The following is an 18795-nucleotide window of genomic DNA, read 5'->3' as shown; positions in this document are numbered from 1 at the left end:
CATTCGTCATGGCATGTTTGACACTTGTGCATTTTGTGAACAACAGTCGTAATCCATCTGAGAAATCGTGGAGTATTGAGTGTGGCGCAGGTCAATATACCTCGGAGGTTTACAGTGTACCTATGCAGCTCCAGCCCGACGGCTCGGAGGTCGCGTCATTCCAAGGTTTCCACGGCCGACTTCCGCACCAAGTCCACAGCGCCCTTACATCTTCACGCAATCTCAAGCCACTTCGCCCAACCGTTGCTGTGAACCACATCTGTCTTCACAGTCGCCATGTATCTGCTTCAATAACTACTGGATTTAATCAACCCTCCGAGTAGTTCTGCTTACCTACTTATCCTCGGCGATCCGCTACCGCCGCAATGGAGACGCCAGGCGCGTCTGCCAACGCGACTTCGTTCTTGCCGTCGCCAGCAGACTTGCTCATGGCATTACCGCGCCTGTTCTCCAAGGCCAGTTCTCTCGGTGACATGATGCGCTCGGGTGGAAGCGTTATCGCAGAACCTACGGCCAACATGACAAACAGCACCATGACGACTACAGGCTCGGGATTTGTACAGGAATCCATCGCTGCAGCGGCTTCTGCGATTTCCACCGAGGGCGAGATGACCGTGTGGCAAGCCTTGAGGAACGTAGCCGCCTGGTTCAGCTACATTACTTCCAAATGGGCCGTCGCAACATTCGCCTTGGTGAGCGTCTGCTCGCACGACTATGACTACTACCCTTTGCTGATATGATGTCGCAGGCAATCGTGCTTAACAGAACACACTTCTACGCCAACAGCCGCGTTCCGCTTTCCTTCGACCGCCTCTACCTTCGTTTCGCCCTATACATTATGCCCTTGATCCTCTTCCTCTATCAGACGCAGAACACTCTACGGGCGATACGCTGCCAAACCTCCCCGGGTTGGTCAGAGATGCAGTACGGAGCGGATGGTAGGCAGCTGGATACGGACTTCGGTGGCGAAGGCGGCTTTCTATGGCAAGTCACGTCAAAGATACTCTTCTGGGAGACTACAGAGAGCTCATGCCGAGCCGCGAATATGCTACCCATCGGCCCAGCGACCACGCGGCCTTCTGGATCGCTAGCGCTTCTGTGGCCGATGTTTGTGACTCTTGGATTTGGCCAGTTCGTCGATACCTTGGCATGCGCCCTGCAAGGAAGACGCCCGATTCAGGAAGTCGGAATGACCATTTTCGAACATTCGCTCGCATTTGCAGAGGCTGAGGCTGTCGTTACGAAGCCGCTAGCGGTCGATTCTGTACGCTTCTTCAAACCGAAGTCTGTCTTCACTCCAGATGGTACATCCTTCACGATTCCGAGGTCGAAGCTCTCCAAGATCGCCAATGTACCGCCGGAAGTGCTGTTGATTTCCCTCATCTCTAGTTTCAGCCACTTCATGAGCAACTTGTTAGCGATCGCCGGAGTGCGCTCTAGATGGCGCCTCGTCACGACAACAATCTGCGGACTCGCCTACATGTCAGCTTTCGCATGGAGCTGTGTTCGTCTAGCAACCATGGTCACTGATCCAGACCACTATGTGGGGATCCTGAGATTTCCTACTGTATGCATCATTGGATTCATCCCACACTTGCTGATACTTGTGGGCATCGCGATATGCGCACTAATCTACCTGCTGGCCTTCATCATCACCGTACTATCTCCACCTGCAGGACATGCCGACAATTTGTCTCTGAGAGAGAGATTTGCATCCGCCTACGGCAATCTACATGCCAACATCCATCTGTCCTCGATTACGCCTCTGACTATTAATTGGCACGAAGACTTCTATACGACTATACTCAAGGTAGGCTACGTCATTCTCACATCCGCCAGTGAAGCTGTGTTTCTCAACGAAGGAACCAAGGTCAACGTGCACCCAATGACCTGGCTCGAAAAGCAGAGACTACAGAAGTTACTCGCTCGGCGGAGAAGAACACGAGAAATGATCACCGACATCCCGTCCGAGCTCAGGAACGACACATTCGCGCAAGGCATCGAGGTAGTTGACGAACTCAACGATGTCAGAACGGATACATCACTGTCGGGTTACGCAAAAGAACGTAAGACGCGAGGAGTACAGGCATCCACTGAACCTGCCATTGGACAGAATGATCCTGCGATTCAACAACGTAGTCGCTACTTGCAGACCTATCAGTTCTTCTTCCGTATATCAAAGTTGATTGTACTTAGTCTTGCAAGGATTACGGACTGGGCCTTGACTAAGATCTCGATCAGCTACCGACCAAGATGGCTGCAACGCGCTGTTGGATTCCACGCTGATCATGTTGATAAAATATATGCTCCGCGATACCCTGATCAAGCGTCGGCAAGAGAGTCATGGCTTACTACAGATGACCGGTCTCGAATTCTCCAAGACCGGAATTTTGACGTTGAGGTCTTCGCGAAGGAGAGGCTCCGCCAGAGTGGGTTCTATTCGGGACCTAATGGGGAAGATTCTGAAGAACGTCTTGACAACTACCTGTACTCCTGGTGGCGCAACGGTAGCCTATGGAATGACGTTGACAACACCAGAGACTATGTTGACTCGCAAGATGATGACACAACTAGTGTAGTGTCATTTGCTACCACAACAGACAACGACGAGTGGTCAGACATGGACGACGGTCAAAGAACACCTACGCGTGCAACATACCAGAGAAGTCGAGAAGCAACACCCATCCCTGACGACGCAATGGATTTCTCGAGACTCTCTCAACTTCTGGATCCGAAATCTAGTGAGGATCGTGAAGAAGCCAAGTTGCTGTCTCGCCACCTCCAGAGCTCCAATATCATGACACGCTCGCAGTACCGCAAAGCTCTTGAGCGCGAAGAGGCAAAGATCCTCACAACATCACGCTATAAGATGAGCGGTGGCGGCGTCAACATGTCACCCGAAGAAGAAGAGCAACTTCTGGAAGATCTCATACTCAGTCGTCGGAGCGCAACAGCCCCGCAAGGCGCAAGTACAGCTGGAAGCTGGGACACGGGTGCAGAAGGTATGGGCTCGGAGGGACCACAATGTGTAGTTTGCCAGATGTCGCCAAGGACAGTACTGGTGTGGCCATGTGGGTGTTTGAGCCTGTGCGATGACTGTCGGGTGGGGTTGGCGTCGAAGAACTATACGGCGTGTGTGTGTTGCAGGACTAATGTGGCTGCATACTCGCGTCTTTTCGTGCCTTGAGAAACTAGGCGTCTGCATAGGGCTGGCGTTGAACATTTGTTTACACGATCCTGTACATGATAGCATCTTATGCAATGAATCGATTGAAAATATGCCTCCCAGAAGTCTACATTACCTTGAGGAAGTTGTCAACTTTCACTTTTGCACCAATGTAGACGGCAGTGCACTTGTTGCTTCGGAACTTATCGGAACGAGGCCGGCTACATTCAGGTACTTAGGCCGTACCTAGGTAGTGGTGACGTTTCCACACGCCATGTGATAGTCGGCCCACTGCTGCAAATTGTTAGTATCATTTGCTCCCCCCACGTTCGTACAGTAGCTCCCTAAGTGGCGATCGTCATATCGATCACCGCCGACTTGGCAACCGCAAACCGAGTCATCAACTGCACCCCCCAAACTCCCTTCCACTCCAACGATACCAACTACCCAAATTTCGCCCACGCCTCTATCCTCTGACTGAGCATTTCCCACGAGCTCGGTCGATTGCCCTCACCCAAGAACCAGACCCAAAATTTTATGCAGCCAGAGCCCATCAACGCATCACAAAACGCTTCGTACCAGCAAACCACTCTCGACACCGCCACCACCTCCCAGCATGGACAGCGCCGCAGCCTTGACTTCCAGGTCTCTCTGCAGCCTCACTCGGGTGAGCTGCGGGGCGAGCCTGGGCCACAACCCCGCGGGTTCGCACGCGATGCGACGCGTTCAGAGGCCGAGAATACAGTCGGGACCGAGGAAACAGATGGACTGAAGCGCGTCGCGTCTCCCTCACCACCCCCGAGGGACAGGATCACCGAATACGAGAATGCGCTGAAGTCTTCACCGCGAAAGCCTGCTGACGGACCCCTCTTCGAGATCGTCAAGAGCAACAAGAAGCCCAGCGATAAGAGCTCTCCTATCGCGAACCTGCCTAATGGTTTGTACAAATGCCTCGAAAACGGGCGGGACGTGAATGCATGAATAAGAGCTGACGATGCGTAGAGGTTCTGATCCATGCTATCGCCCACCTGTCACCAAACGATCTCGCCGCCGTGTCCCTCGTCTCTCGCCGCTTCCATGATGTAGTCACTACCCCACACGCCTGGCAGGTGGCATTCGGTCGCTACTTCCCTGGCCCGCACTCACTCGAAGATGCCGCCTTTCGTTCAGCCCTCGAGGGCAGTGGCTCAGTCGTGCGGTCAGAAAAGAGACGCTTCACCAGGCTCACTGCGCTGGCATCGTGGAGGAGCGAGTACATTCTACGCACAAGACTGTTGCGATCTTTGGTCAGGGGCAAGCCTGTACAGGTACCTGCGACGCCGTCCCGTGCGTCTCAAATGCAGACCATCACCCCAATGATTACCTACGATGCCAAAACGTATACCATTATCAACCACCTGCAGGCCACGTTCGGATCGGGTTTGAACAAGAAGATGCCGCGCTTCATTCATGGTGCAGACGATATCGGCATGGTGACCAGCAGCGATCCGATGACCGGCAAAGTGGATCCTTGGGGACAGAGCGACCCTCACTTCTATGGCCAATTTTCAGAACGCTTTCCGGGTACCGCAGAGTGGGGTCTGGGCTCCGGGGAGGTCGTCGGGCGGCCCAATGTTATGGACATATCGCAGCCATACGGCATGATCTATGGCCAAGGCTGTCCCGAGGGCTCGTGTTATTACCGCTCCCTTGAGGAGATGCGTGGTCGATTCATAGCTGAACCCACCGACTTCGCTATGCCTGAAGTCGGTATACCAAAGCTGGGCATCGACGGTGGTGCTACCTGCAGCGTCTGGATCGCCAAGTCAAACACGATCCCGACGCTTTCGGATGGCTTGATTGGCATGATGATGGGATCTGCAGCTGGCGTCGTCAGTGCCTGTAGCATCGGTACAGATGGTCTTCGCTCGTCCCGTGTACAGCGTGGGGAGCTAACTGCGCGCTGGGTTCTCAGCCCAGGAGTGCCTATTATCGCCATCGCCGTTGACGAACAATACTCAACCAAGCGCTATGCTCAGAACCGCATTTGGGCGGTCGCTCTGAATGCACTCGGCGAGATCTTCTACCTCACTAAATTCCCAACTCGCAGCCAGGCCACGAAAGGCGACATTGAGCACTACTCGGAGTATCTGGGTTGGCTCACTGGCCGCACCGTCTACTGGAACTTGGTGGAGCCCAGCCGGCGTACTGCGAGGCCTGACCCGTACAGCGATGCCGATGTCGACGGTAGTTATTCGCCGCGAACCTCGTGGGATGGCATATGCTTGAGCAAGGATCAGATCATCGCCGAAACAAGGGAGATCCAGGAATATCTTCGCAAGCAGCCAAAACATTTCCGAAAAGCATGCCTTGGATGGGACATGCGACGAACGCTCGAGGTCGACTTTGCTGGAGACGATGGAAATCATGCTGGGGAATCCGTAGTGGTCTTCGAATGCGGGCTTGAAGAGGGAGACGTCGCCGATATCAAACGCTTCACCCGATGTAAGATCGACGAAAAGGACAAGAGTACGAACATCTCGAGTCGCATGTTCGCGCCTCAGCCTGCGCAAGCTACGTCTTTATTCGGCGGCCCTGGCGCGGATCATACAAAACCTCCTCGTGGTCGCAGCTCTTCATATATCTCGGGCACAAGTTCACCAGAACGAGCCGCTCTATTCGAGGAATGGAGGTGCTCGAAGCTGACTTTCGGCGGGTTCAAGAGCACTCAGGTGACTACCACAGCTTTGGACGTCTCTACCTTCGCCACTTTGACCTTGTTTGAGGATCCTGCGCTAGGTTTCTCGACTGCTTCGACTGCATCCTCGCCTTACTCTTCTCCGATGTCTGTTGCAAGCCAGCCGGCCTCTCCCTCTGACATTCCTGGACAGCGCGCAAGGTTCCTCGCCGCTGGTACCAAGTCTGGCGTGGTGCTGCTTTGGGATGTCCGGGCGCCTACGTCGCGCTCGTCGGATTACACAAACGATATTGAGCCTGTTCGTATCATCTATACTGATTCGCCAGAGATATCCTGCGTGGCTGTCACTTCACTCTATCTCGTAGCAGGTGGAAACGACGGCTTGGTACAGGCATGGGATCCACTAGCCTCGAGCATGTCGCCCATTACAACACTTCACTCCCGTCACGCGTCGCGCGCTCGTAGACAGCTCGTGCAGGCCCAGGCTTCCGTTCAAGGAGTCGGCATCAACATGTTTGCTGCTGGTGCCGTATGCCTGGATCCTGATCCGACGGTCTTGCGCGGTGCAGTGTCTCTTGGCAATCAGCTTCGATTCTGGAGTTACAGCTCATCTGCAGCTGATCAGTACAGAAGCAGTAAACGCAGGTTGCGAAGAGCCGAGCGTGGAAGCAACAATACTACAGAGCGCTTTGCCGGTACAGGCAGAGTCAACCTGAAGAACTACATCGCCAACGAACAGTTTGAGTTGGAGCGTGATAGACAAGAGCGTCATAAGCAGGCTGAGCATTTAGCAGGCCGTTTTGGCACAGAGTTACTAAGTGAGGAGGAAGCTCTAGCATACGCTGCAATGCTTTCGCAAGAGGCTGCTGAGGCAGACGAACTACGCCGCATCGAGCGCGAAAGCAGTGCACTTAAGAGTGAGCCTGTAACACCAGAGGCGAGCATCCAAGGCCAACCTTCATCGCCTGATACCAAGGACGACGATGAACTGGATGCCGACATCGCCGAAGCCATTCGTCTTTCTCTCAACGATAGCTCCGGAACTGGCAGCTATGAACTCGCCTCTACGCCTCCTTCTGCGTTCGAGATTCCGATCAAGTACGCCAAGAGCAAGAAGTCTCCGCAATCCCGCTCCCAAAAGGGTACGCCCAGGAAGGGTAAGGCCGCTGCTGGTGCAAGTAACGAGAGCGAAATGTCAGATTTAGAGTTCGCCATGCAACTGAGTCTTGTTGAAGAGCAGAGTCGGAAGGATGCCGAGGATGCGTTTCCACCGCTCAGTCCAGCAGCTGGCAGTAAGGGTAAGGGGAGAATGTGGTAATTTGGTCGGCTGACTGTTCAGCTTGTCTTGGGCGTCTTTGCTATTCACCTTTCTTTTCAGCGGTCTCACGCTTAATACATTTGGCTATCACGTTTGCTCAATTCTCCGTACGGTACACCGATAGTCAGTATTGGCTCGGATGTACCGTTGCACCCTAATCTTTCCGGTCGGGTTTCGGTATCGGGAGGCCGGGAGCTTTTGTACCTTGCTCAAGATGAGAGCATAGTTATAGGCTCTCTCCAGTAGCTTGTTGCTTTCGCTATCTAAATTCACACCTAAATCAATTTTGACATCTTCTCCTGATCGGTACGACTGGACTTATTGGCACTTGACCGATTGTTCATTGCTGGCACTCAATGCGGTTAGCTTGGAGGCCTTACCGCTCAGCCCCCTGGCACTTCCTAGGCTCCAACCAGGTTGTGTAATTGTCTCAGACAACAGCAGGTATAGAGTCATCTCGGATAATTTTGTTTGAAAGAGTTGGGAACGTGCGATATAGTCTTGATCTCGACGCCAACCTGCAGCAGAAAGAGCGTTTGGCGGCTACGTCTCTTCGTGAAGTTTCATGAGCAACACACATCGGCATTCTAAAGACTACGAGGGCAGCTTCTGAGAGGTTCCGGTCCAGCTTTCGATACCCACAGCAACTAGAGGAGAAAGTCGCAAAGCCGTGAAGGCTTACTCCCCGTCAACAGCAGCATGGCAGGTCTCTCCATCACATCAGCCCTACTCTCCCCCATCAACAAGCTCCGCGGGAAATCGAATCCATACCAGAAACAATACACCGCCCCCAAACCCCCAGCCCCAAACACTGAATTCCCCGTCTCAGCCCGTCAAGCAGCCAACCGCAACCCCGTGACCGGAACCCAACAACAGCCCACACACCCAGAACCCCCTCACACCGACCTCCTAGCCGAAGCCCGCCAAGCAGCAGGTCGCAACCCCGTAACCGGCCGCCCACAGCCCGTTGTCAACAGCAAGAAAGGCAAGAAAGGCAAGAAGCAGAAGATGATGTCGTTGGAACAACAGCAACAAGCGGCTGAAGAACAGAAAGCCGCGTTTCTGGCTTGGGCGAAGAAACATCCGCGGGAGGGGGGGAGGCCGTATGAGAGTTATGAGGCTTTTGTGCAGGAGATGGTGGCGAAAAGAACGGGGTGTGTGGAGCAGAGGATGGGGGTGGGATATTATGCGCCGGAGAGGAGGGTGGGGGAGTATTATGCGGGTGGGGTGGGGGAGTAGGGCTGTGGTGTGAGGGTGGGTTTGGGCTGTTTGTGCTGATGGGTTGGGGTGTGTGGTTTCTTTGTTTTAGCGAATGGTTTGTAGGTATCTATGGATAGAGCTGTTTGGGTAGGTGCAGGTGGGGATGTCTGCAGCTTTCGAGCAAACGAGGTTTGGAAGGTGCAAACGGAGGGAGATGGGGCATGTGATGGCGTCTATCAGATCGTGCTTTCCTCGACTTCTCTCTCACCTGTTTCGCACAACAACGTCTTCGATATCTTTTCTCATCTGCTTCCCCATACATCTCCGAGAAACACAGTCAATTAACTCTCGTCACCATGGGTTCAGTAATGCTGCAGCACCTGCCCTCAGCATGGCACGTCGACCAAGCCATCGTACGTGTCCTACACTCATCAATTCCACCAGACCTACTCTGTCAGATGCTACCCTCCACTACGCCCAAACTAACACCCTCCAGCTCAGCGAAGAAGCCCGCATAGTCTGCCTCCGTTTCGGCGCCGACTACACACCCGAATGCATGGAGATGGACGAGATGCTGTACAAAATCGTAGACGCAGTCAAAGACTGGGTCGTCATATATGTGGTCGACAATAAGGTACTTTCCCTTCCTTCCCTCCTTCCCTTCCCTCCCTCCCTCCCCCCATCTCCAACCCAACTAACACCACCACCACCCCCAGCTCGTCCCCGAATTCAACGCCATGTACGAAATCTACGACCCCTGCACCGTCATGTTCTTCTGGCGGAACAAGCATATGCAAGTTGACTTTGGCACGGGCAACAACAACAAGATCAATTTTCCGATTGGCACGAAGCAGGAGTTGGTTGATATATTGGAAGCCGTGTATAGGGGAGCGAGTAAAGGGAAGGGGCTTGTTGTTAGTCCGAGGGATTACTCGACGAAGTGGGCGTACTAGGAGGGGGGATATGGGGGATGGGAGGGGGAGATGAGGGGGGGAAGGAGAAGATGAGAACGAGGAGTGTGGCCCTGAGCTGTCCGAGAGCGATGAAGAAGGAGGGTCGGGTACGTGGATCGAAAAGGCGTGGCAAGTTCTGATCAGCCGGAACAGACAGCAAGGCTAAAGTGTTGTTATGATGTATGATTTTTGTACATTTATTTCCTATTGTAGAGGCAACCAACCTCACGTCTATACCCCAACAGCAAAATCCCAAATACTTGTCTCTAGCTATACACCTCGGGCAATCGCCAGACAAGATTCTCAGACGCCATCCAACGCCATGCCATGCAGTTTATCTCTCAAATATTGCAAATGAAGAGCAAGATCACTCCTCGCTGTGAACAAAGCAGAACAACGCCAGAAAGGTATGCAGCGCCCTAGCAGGAAAATGTTAACAAGCCTCACTAATGCTTTGAAGAAAACAGATGCAACTTCTTCTTCTTCTTCTCTTTGCCTTCTTTCTCTTCTTTGCCAGGCTTCGTGGTACTGCTCTGCGACGGCGAAGGACTGTGTTTTTGCGGGTTGGAATTGAGGTTGATGGCTCCCATGGCTGCTGTAGGGGGTTTCGGGCCAGCGACTCTGGGCCCGGATGGCAGGCCCCCGGGCATGGGGGGCTTTGTACCAGCAGACGGTGGTGCTGGCTTCGGAGGCTCAGGCTTCTCGAACAAATGTGCTGGGGCTATAGGCTGCGGTTGATCGATGGGTAAGCGCAGACTGCGGCGGTTTTGACTGAGATCGCCGACTTGGCGGAGGAAGAGCTGCGGCTTCATCATGTGTGAGGTGACGAGGAAGACGTCTCGCGAAGTTTTGTTCGAGACATCGTAGCAGGCGCGGGCCTCGGAGTAGGTTGCACCACCGGCGACAAACACAATCACGCGTTGACGGGGCTCCGCACTCGCAAGTCGCGATTTAGCCCATGTCGGTTTTGCGGTGCGGAGGGAAGCGGGGGCAGTATTTTCCTGTGCCATGCTCGCGACATCATCAGGTGACATCTTAGTGAAGGGAAAGACGTCCTGGGGTAAGCTGCCGCGGATGTGCTCCTCTAACATGTCCTGGAGAGCCGGGTTGAATCTGGATAGACCGTAGTCCTCGGTATTTGGAGGTGGGGCTGGTTTCGGTGGGAAGAGCGGTGGCTGTGCATCTCTTTTCTCTTTCAGTTGTCTGGCGACTCGCGCGCCAAGGAGGTCAAGGTTACGGATAACGTCGCCGTCGGGAGGTGGCAGTTGTGCGTGGAAGAGGAGCTTCTGGAGGTCGGCTGGTAGTATTCCGTTCTTAAAGATTACGTAGAGCGCGATAAGGCGTAGCCGGTCAGCTGGCGTTATCTCTTCGTCGTCCAACGTGCGCACAATCTGGTCAGTCATGTTCTTGGGCTTGCGGTAGTCTTCGTCAAGACCGGTAGCAAGGCACTGGAAAGGTTAGCGATAGCCGTGACCCAACATTGAAGGGACTCACCTGTTCCACTGAAGCAAGATCTGGGAGTTTGTGCTTCTGGAAGATCTCCATGCACTTCTGCGCCATGGTGAGATGGAGCGAGTAGGCTTCCTTCATCTCCTGGAATTGGGGCAAACCAGCGATCATATCTTTGATTGCATTCAGTCCGTTCATGCCAGCAGCGTTCTGGGCGTCTTGGTTTGTGAAATGGGGGTTGTCGGCGATGAACTTTTGGAAGTCGCTGATCAGCTTGTCGAGGGTGTCCTTCATGTGCCGATGGCGGTTTTCCACCCATATCTTGTCCTTGTCGGATATCTCCATGTCTTTCTCCTCCGCTTCGGGGTCCTCTTCGTTGACAATGGTGCGGTAGGTCACCTTGTCGCTGTCTTGTATAGGCAACAGGTCCATGGCCATTGCTTGGTATGTGAACTCGTGGAGGAAGGGTGCCATGAGGTCCATGGATCGATCGGTGATGTAGAGGGCACCGCGGGGTCGGTTCGATTGCGGGGGGAAGTCTTGGTTGAACTGCGCGTACATGTCGAGCTTGTCTTGGACGAAGCGGGCGAGGTGTGAGCACAAGACACTGGCCTCGTGGGTTGGGGCTCGTGGTCGGTAGTATCGGATGATGGGGTATTCGCCGAGTGCGACACAGATTCCGGTGATCTGGGGCTGTTAGCAGAAGCTTGCCAGGAGAGGTAGACTACCCACTCTTTCGGCAATATCCTCCATGTGGCGCACTACGAGGTTGTTGCACTCGGGGTGGTAGAGGATGGGGAAGCTCCATGGGTCTTTGAAGGTAACGAGGTGCGACTCCTGGGGGTGGAAGTCGAGGTGCACTGTGCGGAAGCTCCGAATCTGCTCGCGCGCCATCTGCGACCGGTCTATGCGCTCCTTAAGGTGTGGTGGTAGCAGCGTTGTCCATATCAGAAAGAAGCCGCGGTATCTGCGCTGGTCAAACTCGGCCATCATGCAGTCGACAATGTGTGGCTTGGGCGTGATGATGTACACGGCGTCCATGTCGCGAATCGTCTGCCGCCGGTCCTCGATGCGCTCGATGTCTGCGAGGTTAGGATCTGGCGTCGTGGTAGCATATGGAGTCGCGTACTTGTGATGTTGAGGTTGAGGATGTCATCTTCCTTGACCACGTTGTTGATGAGCTTCTGGCTGTCCTCGTCCACAATGAGTATCTTCCACTGCGCGGTAGCCGTTAGCGGAGTGCAGGCGCATTGGGAGAGATTCATACGTCGCCGCGCGTGGTCTGCTTGATCGAGTTGAGAATGACTATGTGGCCTATCAGCACGTGTTCCCCAGGAATTTCGAGGTGTGTCTTTACGGTCGCGCTGGATATCGATCATGGAAGCCATGTTGGCGGGGTATCGCAGCGAATGCCGCTGGAAAAGGGCGACGCGGTGGAAGAGGCGGCGGTAACGTGATGCGAAGACGAGGGCGTGTGTGGGCCAGCTCTGTCGGGGCGAGGCACACGTGGTGCTGGGCTGTCGCGGCGGTGGTGAGGAAGGCGCGTCTCAGCTAGAGTTGCGTCGCGAGCTGCGGCGGGCAGGCGCCGCCGGAGGTCCCTACGGTACTACTGTGGTAGATGCTTGGCAACTTTTTATTCGACATTACGTCGTCGACTTGAACATTCCTGTCGTCCTTTGTTTGTACAGGCGCCTGGCGCTTTGGATTCTGTCTTTTCTTCTTTCCTATCCCGCATGATACCCACCATTGGCATGCCTCTGCTGCCTGCGCGACGGAGTTCGCTATGTCTCATCTGCTCTTTCGCCGCCCGCTCTCGATCGCGAACCCAAAACCTCTTGCCCCGAATCCAAGCCGCACATCGTTCCGGCCCAGCTAAGCCCTCGAAGACCGCGCATTTCAATCCTCTCCAGCAGGGTAAACTCTCGAAAGGAGGCGACTCCAGATCTTCCAAGTCGTCAATACCCATAGGCATAGTCCGCGACAAACTAGACACCCTGCACAAGGAATTCGCCACGCCAGAATTTCTCGACCGACTCCAAATAAGCCGCGAAGACTTCGACAAGGAATGGACTACCTTCGAGCGCTCCATCACCCTATGGATCAAGCAGGCCCCGCGTGAGCTGGTCACCTTGGTACAGGAGGCCCAGCGGAGAAAGACTACTCTTGAGAAGAGGCTACGATATCTGTTCTATGCGCAAGCATGTGGCGGCCGCTTCACGACGGCCGAGGCGGAGAACCAGAAGGAGGTGGCAGACCTGCGCTACCCAGCCGAATGGTATCCAGCGACACGAGAGATTACGCGGACAGTGCACATGCACGTTGGGCCGACCAACTCTGGCAAGACGTACCACGCCCTGAAGCGTCTGGAGGAAGTAAACTCGGGCATCTACCTCGGTCCGCTGCGACTCCTCGCCCATGAGGTCTACACGCGCCTGAATGCAAAGGGCAAGCCATGCGCTCTGGTTACGGGTGAAGAGCAGCGCTTGCCTGAGGACACACACGCCAACATGTACAGTTGTACTGTCGAGATGGCCCCGCTCAATACTAGATTTGATGTGGCTGTCATCGACGAGATACAGATGATCAACCACCAAGAGCGGGGCTGGGCATGGACACAGGCTTTCATGGGTCTACAGGCCAAAGAAATCCATCTCTGCGGAGAAGCACGCACAGTACCACTGATGCGCGAGCTTTGCGCTCTTGTTGGCGATAAAGTGCACGTACACGAGTACGAGCGTCTGACGCCACTTCAGATCCAGCCGAAGAGTCTAGGAGGAAACCTCACTCTCCTCGAGAAAGGCGATTGCATCGTTGCTTTCACCGTCCTGGGTATCCATGCACTGCGACGCGAGGTGGAGAAGAAGACCGGCAAGAAGTGCGCTATCGTATACGGAAGCTTGCCACCTGAGACAAGAGCTCAACAAGCCCGCTTATTCAACGACCCGGACAATGACTACGACTTTCTCGTGGCGAGTGATGCCATCGGCATGGGTCTCAATCTGTAAGCAGTGTCTTATGTCAACTTGCAATGGCCGGATGCTAACTAATGTAGTGCTATCAAGCGTGTCATTTTCGAATCTACTATCAAGAGTAATGGCTTGAACTACGTGCCCCTGCAGATCTCAGAGATCAAACAAATCGCTGGTCGTGCCGGGCGCTACAAGACTGCTCATCAAGCAGTCACTACAGACTCCGAACAGGCTTCGATTGTTGACGGCGCCGCCGACCCCGCCATTGGCCTAGACGACAAGCAACCCGATACTGTCGAGGCAAAGGAACCTGAAGAGAAGACTATAGGATGGGTCACTACACTCGACCAAGTCGACCACGGGGCCTTGAAATTGGGCATGAAGCGTGAGCCCGAACACATCAGCACAGCCGGTCTCTTCCCGCCGTCGCTTATCGTTGAGCGATTCGCCAACTACTTCCCCCCGGGAACACCTTTCGGATACGTTATGCTACGTTTACATGAGATCTCGGAATTACACCCTCGATTCCATCTTTGTGCGCTAAAGGACCAGCTGGCGATTGCTGACGCCATTCACATGGTCAAAAACCTCAGCATTCAAGACCGTATCATGTTATGTGCCGCACCCATCAACATGCGCCAGCCGTCCCAGAAAGAGTTTCTGCGCGACCTCGCTGAACGGATTGCTGATGGCAAGTCGGGTAGCCTATTGGATCTTGACACTCTGCCACTCAGCGTCATGGACCGGCCCGCGTCTGTTGAACGCAAGTATCTCCACGATCTGGAGGAACTGCACAAAATGCTGGTATGCTACCTATGGCTGAGTTACCGATTTCCAAATGTCTTCACCACCAGAGCCCTGGCCAACCACACAAAGAAACTTGTTGAGGATCAGATCGAGAAAACGCTGAACGACTTTTCATTCATCGAGCAAGCGAGGAAGCGGATGAAGACGACCAGAAAACAAGCAAGAAGATCGATGGTATCAGAGCCTGAGGAGACCAATGAAGTCGACGGCCCCCAGGTTGCGGCTCTGAAGCGCCACATTTCTGTACCGCCGGGCATGCCAGAGGAAGCGAAGGACATTCTCACCGATCCGCGATTGGCTTCCGACGAGCCGGCGTCCACGGACGATGTAAACGAATATCCTGACGATCTACCAGTCACCAAGCTGGATTCGCTCGCAGCCGAATACCAGGAGCGAACTGCGAAGCTTTCGGACGAAGTCCACGATCTTCTCAAAGGCCGAGCACAGTATGCGGCTAACTCTAGCGAAGCCGTACGTTCCGTGAACTAGACGAGCTTTGTATGAATGTATGTATCAAGGATTGTAAATTTGGGGTAGAGTTGTATATATTCTCACACATACCTGATGTCTGTTGTAATATAGCAGCCAAGACCATGATATAGATTGGCTTGCACACTTACGACGAGACGCTAGAAAGTTAGACATGTACTATACCAACGAACCGAGGCCCGCTTCGTTGGACGGGCGAGCGACAGCACGAAGAAAGTCGACTCTTATGATTTGGACTCCAAATGCAGAGTGTGAACCATCACCCATTATTCTTCTTGAGTCAAAACATATATTCTCCCACACACCCTGAAGTACACAACATAAAAAGCAACTCCTCCTGTCCACATCCACCTGTGCACTCCCCCCGACCCACTCCGCCCCTCCATTCGCCGCAACCACACTCCCACTAACCCACCTACTCTTCCCCCCAACCAGCCACCCCACCACATCCGCCCCATCCTCCGCCATCCCCATCCTCCCTCCCTCCCTCCCCAACCTTAAGCTCACGCATCCTCCGCTCCTCCAACGCCTGCACGCCTTCAGCCGGAAAGGCGCGCAGTCCATGTGTATCCGTCAACCCCACCGACACGGCATTTACCGTTGTGCCAGGGAAGCTGAGTAGTAACTCAATAGCCCAGGACTGTGTTAGTGATGTTAGTGATTCCATGGCGGCGCGTGTTGCGTTTAAAAAACCGGATCCGGGGGTTGGGGAGGGGGAGCGTATGTGGGAGGAGGAGATGGCTACGACGCGGCTGTGTGGCGTGAAAAGGGTTTGTTGGGCGAGTTTTTCTATGAGAAGGATTGGCTAGTGTAAATTCCCTGTTAAAGGATTGGTGATGTCGGCTTAGCTTACGGTACCCAGTCTCGGTCGCGTATTGTGCAATGCGTTTAAAACAAGTATGCTTAGTTTCTGACCCCGGAAGTTGGTAGAATGCACGCGTGATGCGATATGGGGTCATCATGAAAGAAACGAAGAAAGTGTCAAGTAATCCGGTCTCCTTGGATTGGGATAGACGGTACTGTAGAGAAAACTGATGCCTTACGTGACAATGGCAACTTTGCCCTTGAGATCCTGCTCTTGTAGCGCTGGCGCTGGAGGTTGGTATTCTGCCATGTTGAGACTGGTCTACGTAATATATATGTATATATCAAGGTAGGCGTTAAATGCAAGCGTGGAAGAGTTTCGATTCTGAATCTACACTTTGAATAGTATGCAATATTGTGCGACATGTACGCCCTGAAGAGATCCATGGATGTTACCGCAGGTTGAGCTGCGTCATCGTACCAAGGCAAAAGCTGAGGACTTGCTATAACGAGCCCTACGAGGAAGTCCAGTTTCCGTAGTCGTATCTCAAGTGAGCCGCACGTCTCTGTTCGCCTTCTTGCTGTACTAAGGTTGCAGCGTTGGTTTTCAGAATTGGCTGGTCCATCACACTGTCTCTTCAGAGGATAGCCAGGGCAAAATTATGGGATCGAAAGTCCTCAAGCCATCTTTCAAGAATTCCGAATATACAATTGAGGGCGGCATACACTTGAGCTGGCTGGGGATTGGAACATGGTCAGCAAAGTGTGTACATGGGGCTGAGATAGTAAGTGTGGGAGGCGCGCCGCGTGATGTTGTCGCGGATGCGTCATAGCTGGCGCAAGACTCGGCGAGACTCGAGATAGTAGGCGCAACGCCGGCACCAACGAAATCTAAAGGAGATATGGCATTCGAACGCGAGTGCGATGAGTCCAGTGTGAATCAAGTCTGCGCGAATCATGGCACAAAGTATATCCATGGGTGAAGGGATTGCACGACCACGACTCGCATGTATTGAAAGGGGCGCTAAATCTCCCGGGCCTTCCGCAGTGCTTGCGCCTTGCAACAACGAACATCGTCACCCAAACTCTTTCACTCCCATCGTCATCTCCCTATAATAGCCACGATGAATATCCTCGATATCCCACGTCCCACGGTAAGTGAATCTAAACCTCAAAATGGCCAGGACTGACGCGCGCGCAGACGTTCCTCCAGAAGATGTCTCTTCGGACGGGGGCCGAGATTATCACTTACCTCCAAGTCATAAACAAGGCGTCGGGAGTCTACGGCCTCCTTGCGCTTCTTACCGGCGCGAAGATCGATGGCTTCCAGCTGTCCATGTACCTCTACTCGACCGTCGCACTCCTCGCTACCACATTCCTGTACAAGCACATCCGGTTACAAAGTCCGTTTGAGTCGGTATTGCTGGCGCACCTGTATGCGCTCGACTCGGTCATCAACGCGTTATACACAGCCTTCTTCGGCATCGCGTGGTTCTACACGCTCGCCGCGCACCCAGACGAGAATGCCGGACTATCGCCGGGCATGAAGGACAACGCGGGTTTCACCAGCCCCAAGCACAACGTCACACAGGTCGATATTATCGCGGAGCCCACCGATGGCCTGAAATCTGGTCAGAACGCCGTAGCAGTCGGACAAGGCGCAGATGCTGGCGCGGGGCTGGGCAACGCCGTCTTCCAAAGCGGAAGCATTATGAGCATCTCGCTCATCTCTGGCTTCTGGGCTCTTCGCGTCTACTTCGTCTTCATCATGCTGGCTTTCGCGCGCCAGTGCCTACGCCAACACATCGCCGCAAACGCCTCCTCCGCCGCATGGTACAACTCGAACAACATGCAGACGTCCGCCAACGACCTCGCCGAGAATCCTTTCGCAGAAGGCAAAGAAGAGGGAAGCGGCTGGAAGGGGCAACTCGGACGCGTCATGCTCAGCGGTGCGCCCAAGTACTGGCTCGGTGCTGATGCCGGCGAGGGCGAGGACTGGATGCGCAGCCTGGGTGGCAAATTCAAGAAGACCGCACAGCTGGACCAACCTGTTGGTTTCAACGAGCGAGAGCGGAGGCGGAGAGCTGGAACTGGCCCGCCAGTACCTCAGCTTAAGCTGAACCCTGAGCTGCCCAAGTAGACCGCGTCTGAGGCGCATTCTTAGCCCACTGGGCTTTGTGGACGAGGGGAGGGGATGATTTATGACAGCCAGCAGTTGTAATGACATGACCTAGGGTTGCGCATTCTCGAACTAGAAGCGCACGTGTACCATATACATCTATCATTTTGGCGTATATCAGACGGGCGGCATCGCACGATAGCGAAGCACGTCTGATCTACCACTATTTTCCGCGTAGCATAGCGTTTACTATTCGCAAATTAATCTCTTCACCACAAGGAAGAACAACTATTTCATTCTCTCGCCCAACGTACTCCTGCGCTCTGACTCATCTAGCACCAAATCTTACGCGTTCCAAGATTGTAAGGCAGGCGTGGCGGCGCAGTCAGGGCGCTTAGCAGCGTCCACCTGGGTCACCCCACCACACACGTTGCACCTAGCCCCACTTCGGCTAGCCCAAGCACATCAGGTGAATGACGGCTGTCTCACCTACACCGCCGGATACGTCTGCTGGACCCTGACAACGGCAAAGTGGTAGGCATGTGCCTGGACTCGAGGTGCCAAGTACGCTGCGTGCCATTGTCAGGCCCCGTTAGAAACCGCGGCTGGATGACATGTCGTGCATTGGCGGCCGGAGGCCAGGCGCATTGATAAGGGGATGCAGTGGCCGCGCGCGAGACGGCGTCGAGCTTGCTAACGGCTATGTCGGTACCTTTCTTGATGTGTTGTTGACTAGTCCTTGTTATTAAATTTATACGCTGGCCGTGTTGACTTATAGCGTCTATTGCCCCTTTGTGGTACTCTTATATTGGTCTCAGCCTCAGGATTCGGTAACCTCATAACG

At 54.1% G+C, this 18795-nt stretch overlaps 6 protein-coding genes across 6 annotated transcripts; 5 read left to right on the top strand and 1 right to left on the bottom strand.

The window, feature by feature from the left end:
• Window positions 1-365: 365 nt before the first annotated feature.
• J4E93_005251 (uncharacterized protein) lies at window positions 366-7161 on the top strand (the record flags this gene model as incomplete). The annotated part of the gene is made up of 4 exons (XM_049343173.1): window positions 366-692; window positions 749-3031; window positions 3662-4103; window positions 4169-7161. The coding sequence occupies 4 exons, from the start codon at window positions 366-368 to the stop codon at window positions 7159-7161; spliced, it is 6045 nt and encodes a 2014-aa protein (XP_049199266.1).
• Window positions 7162-7860: 699 nt separating this feature from the next.
• On the top strand, window positions 7861-8400 carry J4E93_005250 (uncharacterized protein; the record flags this gene model as incomplete). Its single annotated transcript, XM_049343172.1, has 1 exon — window positions 7861-8400. One exon carries the CDS (start codon window positions 7861-7863, stop codon window positions 8398-8400), a length of 540 nt encoding a protein of 179 aa, XP_049199265.1.
• Window positions 8401-8717: 317 nt separating this feature from the next.
• TXNL4A_1 (Thioredoxin-like 4A) lies at window positions 8718-9314 on the top strand (the record flags this gene model as incomplete). The annotated part of the gene is made up of 3 exons (XM_049343171.1): window positions 8718-8774; window positions 8858-8995; window positions 9078-9314. 3 exons carry the CDS (start codon window positions 8718-8720, stop codon window positions 9312-9314), a joined length of 432 nt encoding a protein of 143 aa, XP_049199264.1.
• A 446-nt stretch (window positions 9315-9760) lies between these two features.
• Window positions 9761-12151, bottom strand: J4E93_005248 (uncharacterized protein; the record flags this gene model as incomplete). The annotated part of the gene is made up of 6 exons (XM_049343170.1): window positions 9761-10762; window positions 10809-11450; window positions 11496-11845; window positions 11893-11980; window positions 12031-12068; window positions 12121-12151. 6 exons carry the CDS (start codon window positions 12149-12151, stop codon window positions 9761-9763), a joined length of 2151 nt encoding a protein of 716 aa, XP_049199263.1.
• Window positions 12152-12514: 363 nt separating this feature from the next.
• On the top strand, window positions 12515-15028 carry J4E93_005247 (uncharacterized protein; the record flags this gene model as incomplete). Its single annotated transcript, XM_049343169.1, has 2 exons — window positions 12515-13764; window positions 13816-15028. 2 exons carry the CDS (start codon window positions 12515-12517, stop codon window positions 15026-15028), a joined length of 2463 nt encoding a protein of 820 aa, XP_049199262.1.
• A 1928-nt stretch (window positions 15029-16956) lies between these two features.
• Window positions 16957-17972, top strand: J4E93_005246 (uncharacterized protein; the record flags this gene model as incomplete). The annotated part of the gene is made up of 2 exons (XM_049343168.1): window positions 16957-16986; window positions 17034-17972. 2 exons carry the CDS (start codon window positions 16957-16959, stop codon window positions 17970-17972), a joined length of 969 nt encoding a protein of 322 aa, XP_049199261.1.
• Between the last annotated feature and the right edge of the window lie 823 nt (window positions 17973-18795).

This window comes from Alternaria ventricosa, assembly GCF_023758065.1.
Source record: "Alternaria ventricosa strain BMP 2768 chromosome Unknown scaffold_8, whole genome shotgun sequence".
Classification (NCBI taxonomy): domain Eukaryota; kingdom Fungi; phylum Ascomycota; class Dothideomycetes; order Pleosporales; family Pleosporaceae; genus Alternaria; species Alternaria ventricosa.
This window is presented reverse-complemented; position numbering and strand designations above follow the sequence as displayed.